General features: G+C 39.0%; 2 protein-coding genes across 3 annotated transcripts in view; one reads left to right on the top strand and one right to left on the bottom strand.

The window, feature by feature from the left end:
• KCNC1 (potassium voltage-gated channel subfamily C member 1) overlaps window positions 1-2973 on the top strand; it is a 107679-nt gene extending 104706 nt beyond the window's left edge. Inside the window, exon 4 of one of the 2 annotated variants that reach the window (XM_040066075.2) lies at window positions 1799-2973. In XM_040066075.2, the coding sequence (XP_039922009.1) occupies window positions 1799-1863 (65 nt within the window). In that variant the 3' untranslated portion in view covers window positions 1864-2973. The other variant, XM_040066073.2, reaches the window with a different exon arrangement.
• Window positions 2974-10006: 7033 nt separating this feature from the next.
• Window positions 10007-13657, bottom strand: part of SERGEF (secretion regulating guanine nucleotide exchange factor) — a 166609-nt gene continuing 162958 nt past the window's right edge. The window contains 3 exon segments of the mRNA XM_058421057.1: window positions 10007-12345; window positions 12348-12435; window positions 12437-12498. Coding sequence (XP_058277040.1) covers window positions 12188-12345; window positions 12348-12435; window positions 12437-12498 — 308 coding nt within the window. The 3' untranslated portion in view covers window positions 10007-12187.

Here is a 13657-nt window from a genome sequence, read left to right as displayed (position 1 = left end):
TTATAGTAAATGCCAGTTATAGATAGTGTATGTATTTGTAAGTCTAAAGCTTATCATCAACAAAGATATAATAAAACAAGACTTTCATATGAAAGTATATCCTCTAAAATTTACCTTTGTAGCAAAGCGTTTTACTTGATTCTGTATTGGATAAGCATTGGCCCTGTTCATTCAGCCTGGGCGAGTTCAGGTGGTTCCAGTGGATCAGGGGAACACTCCAAATGGCACATCCTTTGGGATGGGGAATGTATGGTTTTCACGATGCACTGCAACCTCCTCTCGTTCCTGAATGAAACGGAGGCTGGTTGGCTAAAGAGTAATATACGTCAGCATATTGTTGGCCGGTTTGAAACGTGTTGCGAGCATCTTAATTGTTGTTCCAACAGAATTTCATCCATAGTTTGTGCAACTCTCTGTACACTTCCTGAGCTGTTTACATGCATGCCTGAAAAAGAAGGGAGGGAGGGAGGGAAACTGAATGCATGCAATTTTGTTTCCTTACTTTTTTTTTTTTTTTAACTTTTAATGCTGAGAACAAAGGAGTAGTATCTCTATAGCAACACATTCAGTTCTATGGATTTTGTTGCCTTGTCCCCCTCCTGCCACACAAAGATACCACAAACTTTAATTTTGCCTGAGGTCACAATGCATGAAGTGGAAGGGAGAGGTATGTGTGACTATATGATGGAGACATAGAAAATCCCTCCCACTGATTTTTCTCTTTTTTAGGGTACAACCATGTTGCTGCTTGCAGGATCAATTACATAGCCTGACCATCTTGAGAAATGATGATTTTTTTTTTTTTTAATATATATATTTTAAACTTTTTCTGTATTCTTCTGAGTCATGTTGCAAGTGATACTACTCTCAGCATGTCTGTGCATGCAGATGCTATTGAACTGGCTACAATTTTGACCTCATTCTTAGTCCATTCTGTCATTGATCCAATGCTGTACTTTGCATTTTTCTTTTAAATGAAGGTTACGAAAAGTCACGGAGCCTTAACAGCATAGCTGGCATAAGTGGAAAAGCGATAGGATTATCCTCAGTGTCTGCGCCCTACAGCTCTTCTAGCCCAGTGAGACGTTCTTGGTCTCCCATCCCATCTATTTTGTAGCATGGATCAGTAGCAGAGAATGGTCTAAAAAGCTTTACTTTCAATTAGCCTATATGATGTTGCATATAGTCCAGATGACTAAGTCTGAAGATGCAATGTCTCACAGTAGCACCCACTGCAAATGGTGTTACTTCTGATGCTTAGGTGACTGCACTCCTAAATAGCACTCAGATGACAATAGGCAGGCATTGGCATAGTACTGGTGGGCCATACGTGCTGCATGGTATCAGTACATAGGATGAAGGGTAGATGCACCAGGTGGCTTCCTTCCTGGTGCATCCTGCTAGTATATGCTTATTGTGGTTAATGGCGGATCTACTGGCTCTGTATGGAATGGGTTAGGCGCTTAATCGATGCTGAAACGATGCCAACGATGGAAGATTTTGCTTTTCTCAGGATATTTTTGAGCCATAGGAACCCTGCAGGAGTTTGAGCAAACAAGCATAGTAGGATGAAACTTTGCATGGGCACCTATTTTAAGCTGAAAGCAATACTCAGACACTGTAGAGAGGTCTCAGTCTGGCTGACTGCATGGGAAAAAAATCCTGTTGAAGAAGAATATGGCTGCCTCTGCATGTAGCTATTTCACCTTTTCCTCCTTCCTTTAACACTAAGATGCCGAGCTTGATGTGAAAAGCGCAGGGAAGAAGCTCAAGTACTGATTGTATTCTTTACATGCAGATCTTTGCAAAGAAAGTCCAGTCATTGCTAAATATATGCCAACAGAGGCAGTCAGAGTGACCTGACAAGACAAGATGGAGATGAACATTGATGGCTAATAAACATCTCTGTGGAACTGTGCAGGCATAGAAGACCTTCTCATTTGGACAAAGTTAACTCGCTCCATGCAGGTTTTATGGATGATTCTTTGTGGTTCTGGAGTTGTACTAGAGATGCAGGCTTTTTCTACGGCCAAAATGTAACAAAACTGTAGAAGATCCCTTTTTTTTTTTAACCTATTTTTTTGTTCCATAGCATGACTTGCATGAAGACAAAAATGAAAATGAAAAAAACAACAACAACAAAACAAACAAACAAAAAAAAAACCAACAAAATAACACACACATGAGAAATACTGCAAATGTATGATTAAGGAGAAAAAGAAAAAAAACCCAACAAAGTTATATATTATATATTTTCTTTCAAAGCTCTTTACTTTTACATACATTGTTGTAGCCAAAATGTAAAACGCTATAAAACTGTACATTTCTTTGCTATGAATCGCTTCTTTTTGTATACAAGATACAGAGTAATGGTTTTAAAAAGTGCAATCAGGCAGTCATCGGTCATATTGACCACGCCTTCACAGTTCATCACACCGACATGGAAATCAAGAACTTTTAATCCAGCTAGAAGTGTATAAAAAATAAGAAAAACTTTTTCCTGTCTGTTTTTGTTGGCATGCTTGTGACACATGGGACCTTCCTTTGGACCTGACAGCAACAGCTGGTTAATTTTCCAGCTCTGGTTATGTTGTATTTTATTGATGTATAGATCCAGCGTAGAGACCCTTCATAAATTGTTCATATTAAGTAATCAGTATGAATTTTAAACAAAAAAGATGTTATTTTAAAACTCGGACTTATAGTACAAAATCAGGAAAATACTCAAGTATAAATTGTCTCAAAGTTTAAGAAACAAGACAACAGCCTTGTATGCAATTTAGTACTGAGTAAAATGCATGCACAATGTTATGCAAAACAAGTCTAGCATGAAAATAAATTTTGTATCATGGTTTCAGTGCCTGCTGTATAGTGTAAAGGGGAATCCTTTTCTGAAGCAATCATGGGTTTCCAGTGACTTGCTTCTAAAATCTTGAATAAATACAGTGTTCTCAACAGAAATGTAGGAGAAAAGCTTGGTATTGCTTTGGTTCTACAATGCTAATTTTGATTAATAGATAATAAATGAAGCCTGCAAACACTTGATACAACCGATGTCTAAAGAATTCACACCATTAGTAATTTTACAAGGGAAGATTAAGAGCCCTTATAATGGCCTAGGTATCTTCCTTTTCCCTCCCCAACAATAATAAATGTTTGTCTTTTTAGCTGATTAAATGAATTCAGTTTTTCTTACTTCTTTGGGCCCCGTCCTTCACTTGTTCTTCACTGAGCCACACCAGTCCACCTGATACAAAACTGAAAAAAATCCAGGTGTCCCAGTCATACTTGATTTGCCACACAAAACATGCACCACTAAGAACTGAGAAACACAATGGGATTAAGTTCATTTTAGATGCTACAAATGACAACTATTGGCTATGTGCCAGCAGCATTCTGGTTTCCTGAGCATTTTTGGTAAAGTACTTCTATAAAGGAAGGATACACACCTTTATCATCATGTGAGGAATTTCAAAAGAGCTGGCAATCTTCTAGGCAAGCTGCAGCATCTGCAACTGCTGATGGGAATGGAAATGTAAAGGAATAGTATCCCTACAGTCTGGAGGAAGTAGACATTAAACCCAAAATAGCCCAGAAGAAACACTCATGGCTCTGGTAAGTGCTAAATTATACACATACACAAAAAAATCCCACTGCAGCTGGACCCTGTCGTCACAAAACTGTGCTCCAAAAGAAAAACAAGGAAGATCTCAAGCTGTGTTTTGGGAATAGAGGAAAGGCTGATCATCTGAATTTGTACATAATTAGAGAACTCCTTTGTAGTCCTTGTGCAGCATTATGTACTTGATCTCTGCTTCAGTTTCTCCCAAGAACTATTTTTCTCACGCAGTTTCCATGCCGTCATTCTCAGAAGATAAATTTCTTACCTCCAGAGGTAAGATCCAGATTCATCCAGGATTTGCTCAATGAAAAACTTTTCCTCTTATAATGTATTAAGAATGCAGAAATAGATTTATCTGCCCCTTTTTTTTTTTTTTTTTTTAACACTGACTCAAGGGCCCATTGCTAACTCTCCATTACCATAAGGAATACCAACAATTCAGCCCTGTAAATCCCATGTAGGTCTTCACCTTCCACAGATATATGCACTTTGCATATATCTGAGCCTTGGAGAACAGTCTGGGTGCAACTGTCTTTCTGTGCTACTTTTTTACGTTCCCAACTCTCATTTTCATTTAGATTCTCCTCTCTGCTCATTCTGATTTGAGGTAACCATGTCTTCTGGGTGACTTCTGTAAACCCTTCAGAAACAGGACCATGCTTCCCATCCACTGCCCTTCAGGACATGCTCTAAACCTTAAGATCTGTTTGACCCCAGAGTTCCCCTTGCTTAACAGAGGCAGCTCTGACAACACAGAGTGAGAAGGAAACAAGAGAAGTGGAAAATCTCAGAAGCTGTTGCATTGAATCCTCAGAGAAATTTACCACATCCTCCCAGCTGCCTTGCAGTTAAGGAGCTTTTGCTTGGGTATTATGATTAAAACATTGATTTCTTCAAGTCTGTCCCCCTCCCTACAGAAGGGACATATCTTTATTAAAGCATTAAAACTATCCACATGGGTAGATTCTGACTTCAGGCTTTCAGTAATGTCACCAGCTACTTCTGAGTTCACACCATTGCAAGTAAGAACAGAAGTTGGGTTTGCAGTTCAGTTACACTCTGCCTGTTTCCTGCTGGAAATGAACATCTGTGTTTCCTCCTCTGTAAACTCAGCCTCCAGCAGTGAGTTCCCAGCTCTAAGACCCAACGCTGGCCCTTCATCTCAACCGATTAGCAATTAGTGGCTTATTACTTGCTAACATTTAAAGCACAGCTCAACCACACCTTCTCCATGTATAGCTTTTCCTCTGACTGCACGAAGGTACTCGTTTATTCTGGACCAACCTGATGTGCCTCCACAATTGCAATTTTAGACAGAAGCAATTTATGAGAAGAGGTTTCTGCGTTCTCACTCCAACCAAAAAACCAAACCAAAACAAAACAAAAAAACCAAAACAAATGAACAAACACCACCCCCCCAAAAAAAAACCCAAACACAAACCCACCAAAAAAAAAGTAACAAACAACCAACCCCCCCCCCAAACAAACAAACAAACAAAAAACCTAGCTAAAACTGCTGTGATAACAGTCAAGCGCACCAGTCATTAATCTGGATAAAATGATTTTTCATGTGAATTGCCTTCTCTCTCCTTAAAGTTTCAGGTCCAAAAAGAAAATATATCACTGAAAAAAATGTCTTCTAGGACAAATGAGCCAACAGAAATACAGAAGAGAGCAAGCAGGACTAAGGCAAGAGCATTCAAAAATGAACTGAGCAAAGAGCTGCTTACAAAAAAGGTATCTTGAAGATATTACCCTGCCAGTTTGCATATCCATTTCATAGTTCCAAAACAAGGCAGCCTACTTCTCCGCTTTCCATATATATCTTGGAAGGAAGTTTGCCTCTGAGCTCACACACAAACTACCTTCACTTCATGAAAACATGCTTAAATTATGCAGGTTATTATTAAGTCACACTTACTTGAGTTTGGGCATAAAATACCTGTCTGTTCAGGACTCCCAAAGCCTCTGCATTCATCTAGGACTATATAAGTGCCCACTTTTACTTCTAGGAAAATACAAATGTTCATTTGCAAGCAAGAACAAGATTTTAATTCAAATGGAACTGAATGTTTAAAAAAAGGTCCAGAACCGCATCTCTTGACTTTCTTTATCTGACAAAGCAAATGCTATAACAAGATGTCTGCCCTGCTTCAGCTGGGCAAGCCTTCCCTCCAAGCTCCAAGCCTTCCCTCGTTTTTCCTTCTGCCCAAACTAGAGATTCCTTGGGCAGCAAAAGGCAAAATGTTGCATTTGTGTTAGCTCAGCTGTCACTCTGAGGTACCTGCACTGCCTCTGGACTCAAAGGGCTTAGCAGGGAAGACACAGCCTGTGCAGAGGCTGCTGACTGTGAGTCACAGGAGCACAGCAGCAGACAAGGCTTAAGCCCAGGGAAAGCAGCTCAGTAGGGGCCACGCTTTGCTGGGGTGGTGTCAGTGCAAGTGGGTGACTGGAGAAAAGGCAGCTCAGGAGGTGGGAAATGAGAAGGACACAGGATGAGTTTGGAAAATGGGTTATGCAAGCAGGAGCAATGAAAACAGTGATCACCAGTGAGCAAGGAGAGAGAGAAAGAGTGGCAGTGAGATTTACCCAAAATAATCATAAAGAACCACTAGCTTACAAGGTAGAGCCTTGGGCTGGGACTCAGGAAATGGGAATTTTATTCTTGACTCTCTTGTGGACATGCTGGGTTACCTTGGTGGGACCAATTCAATTTTTTGTGCCTCAGCTTCTGTTTCTGTGACATTATCCTCTTTTTCAAGTGTTCAGATGTCAAAAGAGGAAAAGCCATATTTAATAAGGAATAGTTCTTATAATCTATCTACTCAGAATTAAGGCACCAGAGGACAGAAGTGTCTCTTCATTATTTAAAAGATGCCATATTTCCTTGTCTACAGAGGAACACAATGCCCCTGTAGGAATCCCTTTTCTTTTGTACTTTAAAGCAGAAGATTACTATGGAAAATGATTAAGCACCCACACAGTTAAAATGACAGAGCATTTTCATTACTGATTGGCAGCTCCTCTGCTACCCTAATTTAGGTACCACATGTCTTCATGCATTCAAATTAGTAAAAACAAAACAAAAGCTAAACTCACTTGACATTTGCAGCCAGAAACTAAAGTCATGTCAGAACATTAAAAATCTCCCAATTCTTGTCCTTGCTTCTAAATACAGGAAAAGAAGGTAAAAATGTAGTCTGCTAGCAAAGTGTTCACATAGACTTAAGAGAACTATGTGGTGACCAGGGAGTACTGGAACAATATTGAATTGAAATTCTGAAATTTCACTTAAAAAGTCTCGACCCCAAAAACTGAGGACAGAACTCCCCTCAAGACTGCATAGTATCTGGATAATCAGGGGGTCTACAGGCAAAGCAGCCTGGAAACAGATGAGAAACCTGCAAAGGTACATCTGGAAATGAGATGAAAGCCAACGTGTCACAAAATAAAAATGCCAGAAAAAATTTTGCAAAGTAAATGTCATCCCTGAGTTTTCTCATTCTTCAGCCAGCTTTTATTCAGAATAACTACTTTGTTGTTCTTGTTTCCAATCAAGCTGAAGAATGTGTTCTCCCAATACTCTAAATTTATGCTTCCTCACTCTCCCACAAGGAAACTCGTGGTTCATCCAGGCCATGATTCAAATACAAGACTATTTTCACTGCTAAGTATTTTCAGTCACATACTCTATTTTGATGTTTTACAGGGGCACTGATGAGTAAAAACCACTGCTGCATTAAAAACAGGTGAACACTGAGAGAACTGACTGATGAACCTGAATGAAATGCACAAATAGCTCAAGAATGTGCCTGACTTCTGTCCTTTAATATCTAAATGGGTTACAAAATAACAATGGCTTTACACACACAGTTCCTCCAAATTAACTTCAAAGGCACACATGATACAGACCTACATCTTCAGTTATATTCACCCAGTAGAAGGCTATTTCCATAAAAGCAAAGCATTTAACTTCAAGGCTATTATTCTTTCTAGCATAGAGCAAAACATGCAAGATCAGCATTTACTGCGAAATAAGCACAAAAGCCAAAGGGAAAGAACAAAGCATGTACTACCTCTTTTTTGCACACATATCAAGATATTGATATGAAAAAAGTTGAAGTGGCCAATTATTTTTGTGTCAGCTGGAGTTTCAGCAAACTCCATGTAAGCACCACTTTTCTACTGTGCGCATTTTGAACCACAATCAAAACCCCACAAGATAATTCTTTACCCCAGGTGGTATCCATTCCAAGCCTTTGGAATTTTCAGCTAGTAGTAAATGGCATAAGCAGTACTCAAATACTAATAACAAATCTGGAGTCCCTTTCAAGAAAATAACTAGCGGAAAGAAAAAGCCCAAGACTTACCATGCACCACAAAAATATCAAAATTGCTCAGAGTGACCAAGATTGTCATTGTCTTGTTTTCTAACACAGGGAAAAAGGAAAGGGAAGTCCCAAAATTACTTCAGTCTTGTTTAAATCAGATCCAGAATTCATGGAATCAGATGGGAAAAATAGTAAGCATTTGGTTAAATGCTGGACTAGATCAGAGGCCTAATCAAAATATTTCTGAGTCTGCAAGGTCAAGATAGGTGTTGCTGTTTTAGCTGAGGAGAACTGAAAATTTCAAGATGTGCTATGAATGAGAAAAAACCCAAAACTGCAGGTCAACAACTTGCATTATTATAAATAAACAGTGGAAGAGGGAGAACAATAACATCCATGAAACAGAATAGTTTGTCTCTTATCTCACTCCCACCACACAGGCAGGCCTGAATGCTGTTATGCCGTGAGGTAATTCAGTCCTCAGGAGCTGTATCTTGGCTCTCTCCTCCCCCTCCTCTTCCCTGTTTTAGCTAACTGTGTCAGACTCTGTATTGTCAATCATTTAAATATTTTTCCACGGTCACCTTTCTCTTGTACATTCAAACTGTGACTGATCTCCTTCATCAGTTGTCCATCCCCTTCTCTAAGTCACCACTCCAAACAATAAAAAGCACAATCAAATCACCTTCTTCTACCCTCCCCACAATTTCTCAGTTCTCAAAACATGTAGCTGAGCAAAAGCTCCTGCCATTTATTTAGAAGTGACCTTTGTGGTGATTGCAGATGGCAAGACTAGTCAGACACCAACATGTAGACAGAGAAGTCAGTGTCATATAAGAAGTGGTGACTGGGCAAACCATCTTCCATCTTTCAAATGAACACACTTCAAATACAGGGCCTGGCATGCTAAGCACAAAAGCATCAAGTAACTCAGAATGCCAACCAAGTCAAATAACATCAGTGACCACCAAGTGGCCCGAGCAAATCCCCCAGGAGACAGAAACTTCTGATAAAACACACACACCATCCTACCAACATTCTTTGAAATGCAAGAGGAGTGTCTTGTGCACATGGAGGTTGCATGAGTAAGAACTGCAGATCTCTTCGGACTTCAAATAACAGGAAGGCACACAACAGCTTTCTTCTCCTTCTCTCCCTCCACTCAAAGACCTGAAAGTTCTCTGGACTGAAGGTCAACAGTTCACAACTTGTTCTCCCTCATGAATGTGAGCTTACTGGCAGGTTTACTTATCTTCAGAAAATGGGAGGGGAGAGCAGCTGCACAGACACTTGCTTAACTTCTTCTAGTGTCATTTTGTAAATATACATATACATATATTACAAACTTTGTCAGTTTATTTCCATTAGAACCTGTATGCAGAATGCTTATGTAACAGGCTTATCACAGAAGACCTGTTAAAGAACTCTATGAACCACAGCACACTGGGTCTGCGTTATGCCTTGCAGAGACTGACCTTCTCTATGAGGACTATCAACAGGCAACAGCCATAAACTCTTAACATCAGCATGGAAAGTTGTCTTCTTCCACTTGCTTAGGAACTTTTCACTGTGTGTTCCCTTCTCCACAGAGAAAACCATAGCTGATTTTGTACAGTGCTTTATTCTGCAAAGCCACTGACATACAAAACAGGGCATTCACTTCTGAAAGAATGAGCAGCAACTTGGTTTTGACGTTCAGCTGTGTACCTTCTACAATGAATAATATTCACTCTCTGTACTACAGCAGCACCTAGAAGCCCTGACTGATGACAAAGCACTCACTACATCAAGAAAAGTCATTACTTCCCAAAGTCTTCAATCTATGCAGGCACAACAAAGGAGACAAAAATGTAGTTCTTGCCTTTCAAAGATGAGGATCAGATGCAGATATAAAACACCAGATCAGGATCAGGAATAAACTGACATACTCCTTTGATTCTTCACCTTACCACCCCAAATCATTCTTTGTGTTCCAAAAGTGTGTTTGTGTTACAGGCGTGAAAAACTGAAAACAATTTCAAATATCCAATTCACATTTATTTGTTACATAATTTGTTGGACTCCTCTGCAATGAACTGCAGCAACACAGTCAAAACATGTTCCAGTCCAGTAAACCTCACGTAAGGCACATATTGGCTATGATTAATCAAGGAACAGACTTATTTAGAGGAGATGATTACTGAAGCAAGAGAACATGTTTATTTGGTACACAGATTTTGCAGAAATCACAAATAGAAACCTCAGACAGGGCTGTCAAAGAAAGCATGAGAAAGTGTTCAGTGCATATAATAGAGAAGCTTTGGTATCCAGAAAGTGGCATTGAGAACAGTCAATAAAAATCAACCTAGATAGTTAAAAGTGCAAGAGGTCACAGCCTGCAACAGTATACTGCCATGAAGAACCACAACTAACACATGGATTAAAAAAAAACCAACAACATTTTGCAATAGAAATCTTAATTCTACATATTTTGCAGAAGACCCATTTGATTATTCTTTTGGTATCTGCAATAGTTAAAATCAGCTTCATAGTCTGCTCAAGTTTCTCATCCATTGAATAGAAAAATAAAATACTCTTGAAAGTGAAGCCAAGAACTATAACTGCTGTAAAACCAAGGGTGAAAAAACCCATGCAGCCCATATTATCACCTTAATTCCTTCCCCTTCATGTGTAGGCTGATACATCATTAGAAAGTCTTCCTGTCCTATTTCCTTAAGAGCCTTTCTCTGAGCATTTTGTAATTCTGTAGGGCTTCTTCCTTGGCAATCCTGCTTTAAAAATTAAACCACCGTTTAGCAACAGTAGGTCTCATTAAAAGGTGCATTTACTACACAGTAGAATTCTCTATATTTAGAACTTGAAACACATTGAATACCACAGCAAATACAAGTATTGTGGGTGGTAAACATCTAGTTTAATGGCATCCACTGTATTTGTATGGAAAAAAACAGTTTTATAAATATCTTCCAAAATTTTGCTCAATGTAGGCAGCTAATAATATCCAAAGACACCTCATTTTACACTTTTTCCTTTCTCCTACCAAAACAAGTGATAGGCCTATGTTCTCTGTCAAGCCCCCACCTGGAACAAGTACTATGGGCATGCTGTGAACAGCAACTCAGTTGGGATGCAAAACAGAATTGAGAACTAACCTGAAATAATCAGGAGCATTCTGGTCTGCCTTGTAGGCTGGAGAACTAGTAAAATCTTTCTGGTTATATTTTGAAGTCTTCTTGTTCCAAGGCAGATGGAAACACAGGAGCTACATCAGATCAAGCTGCCCTCAACAGCTACAATTGACTTAACGCTCTTTGATAAGAACTTTCTGATTGTTTCTAAGAGCTCTAAGGAGCTTTCCTTCCCTAAGCAGTAGCTTCAAAAGCTTCAGGTTTGTTTACAAGTTAGTGATAATTCATGCAGATCTGCATCCCTGTAAATCTATAATAAATTGATGTGTGGCACAGAATATAATCCATGAAAAATTCTGCTCCTTTCACAGTTTAATCAAGACAAAGTTAGCTCAAAAGTGTCTCATTTTCCCCTTTTGCCAGCCTTCTAATTTTTTTTTTTCTTTTAATCTTAATCTTCTGCTTAAAATATGTGTATGCGTCCAGTCATGTTCACTGGCACTTCTCTCTGACAATTTTCTGAGCTCCTGGGAGCTCACAACCTCAGTAGAAGTTGGCAGGTGCAACATATCATGATGTAAAGATACAATAACAAAAACCACCTTCTCAGACCATTTCTTCAGACTGAATTCATACACCAATAAGCAATTAAGCAGTCAGTTTCTTCCTCAAAGACTTCTCAGAAGAACAAGATAATGTAAATCTGTCTTCAGTTGCATTGCATCAAGGCAGAATTCTGTCTGTGGGCAATAAAGTCAATTCCTGTGGCAAGAACCCAGGAAACAGCTTTTAAAATATTGCAGCTTTTTATGCATAGTTGTTCCTTTTGGATTTAGGGAAAATATTTGCAATTTCCAGCTACTGGGTTAATCACGAGCCGTTCTCCTGTGTTGCCACATTCTATTAGCCTTCTGTGAATGTTTACATTGTGTAGTTAAGTCTTCTCACGCTTGTAACATAAACAAGAGTTGTTTTTCACATTCCTCTCTGATGAGGGACAACTGATTGACTTCTAGCCTAGCCAGTGGGATGGAGAGGTAGTAACTTTGTTCTCCAACCCCTGGTCATTTTCCAGAATCTATATAAGCTAAGTAACCATAATAAAGTTAGCTTTCTTTTGCCTTAGAGTTAGAGTGTGAGTATAATTTCTCTTTGTGTCCTCTAATGACGCTCCTGTAGCACTTCTGAGTTACACATTCCAAAGATGTCCATCCACATCCATGATGTTGTGATTCCAGGTGTGCTGGGTCTAATGAGGGGTTTGACAGAGGGCCATGGATCGTCCTGCCCCACATCCAGTTAAGATCTGTTTTGTACAGCCAAGAGCTTTGACTGGCTTTGGGACACAAATGTTTTGTTTCTGTGCCATCACCACACATTCCATGTTCATTCCATCCCCAAGAGAAGTGCAGACCACCTGAAAGAGAGGACAGAAAATACAGAATAAAGACCACAGAAACACAACAGCTTTGGTTATTTTTGAGGAGCAGATTTGTCATTTTCTATTTAGATTCTAAAAAATTCTGCTAACGTGGGAAAAATATTCTGGTTTTCTTGAAAATGTAAATAAACCCAAATGACTGATGCTCCATCCTGTTCCATATTGTTAGCAACAGAAGAGAGATCAAAATAAAAAATTTGAAAATCACTTAGTAAAAATCACACAGTTCAGTATTTATGCAGAGCCCACAGAAATCTCTCTGCATTTTAAGAGCCCTACCTGAAATGATGTACAATCTCTGTCTTTCAAGTTTCCCCTAGTAAGCAGGAGTATGATAAATTGAGCAGTGACTTGATTCATTCACAGCATGATCTGCAGGACTGGGGAACACAGAGCCACAGTTCAGCCAAATTGCATTTTATTCCTAGCTTCAAATTCACATGTTACTTTTTTCTGTCTTCAACAGCCTGCCCTACTCTTAATCATCCTACCCCTTCTGCTTGCTTTGACATAATTTCACTGCTCTTATTATTATTTTCCCCCATTATTATTTATTTTTGTAATATCTACTCTTTTATATCCCAAATAACAATTCATGTACTATTATTACACCGTAGGACTCTTTTTTGAAGCACAATATGCAATTTTGTTCTATAAATGGCTGGCTTGATAAAAAATCCACCAGAACCTCCTTATTCTGAACTACAAGTGCTATTTCTTCCCTATTTTCTATTCTTTATTTGGCTGCCAAAGACTGTGTCTGTGACTTTCTGTACTAAAAAAGAAAGCCATCCTGCCATATAATCATGTTTGTGAAGCCATTTTTATTTTTGAAAAGCAGCAGGTATTAACAGCAGGAAGTAGCATTCTGGATTCCAAATAATGAGAAGAAAAGTGCCAAAAACTCACGAACTCTAATCCCACTCACAATTTTACTTTTCAAAATTCAGAAACAAAGTATTGCAAAGCTAGCAGAGCCATCTTCCCTGCAAATTCTGTAACATTTCACTGTCCTCTGCTCTCTTTACATCACTAATATATTGAAGTTCCTCTCTTTTGCAATGAAATGTAAACGTTACTGAGGCCAGATGTAACTAAGCAATGACATTTCATTTTCCTGACAATCTTTAACACA

This window comes from Hirundo rustica, chromosome 6 (assembly GCF_015227805.2).
Source record: "Hirundo rustica isolate bHirRus1 chromosome 6, bHirRus1.pri.v3, whole genome shotgun sequence".
Lineage (NCBI taxonomy): Eukaryota > Metazoa > Chordata > Aves > Passeriformes > Hirundinidae > Hirundo > Hirundo rustica.
This window is presented reverse-complemented; position numbering and strand designations above follow the sequence as displayed.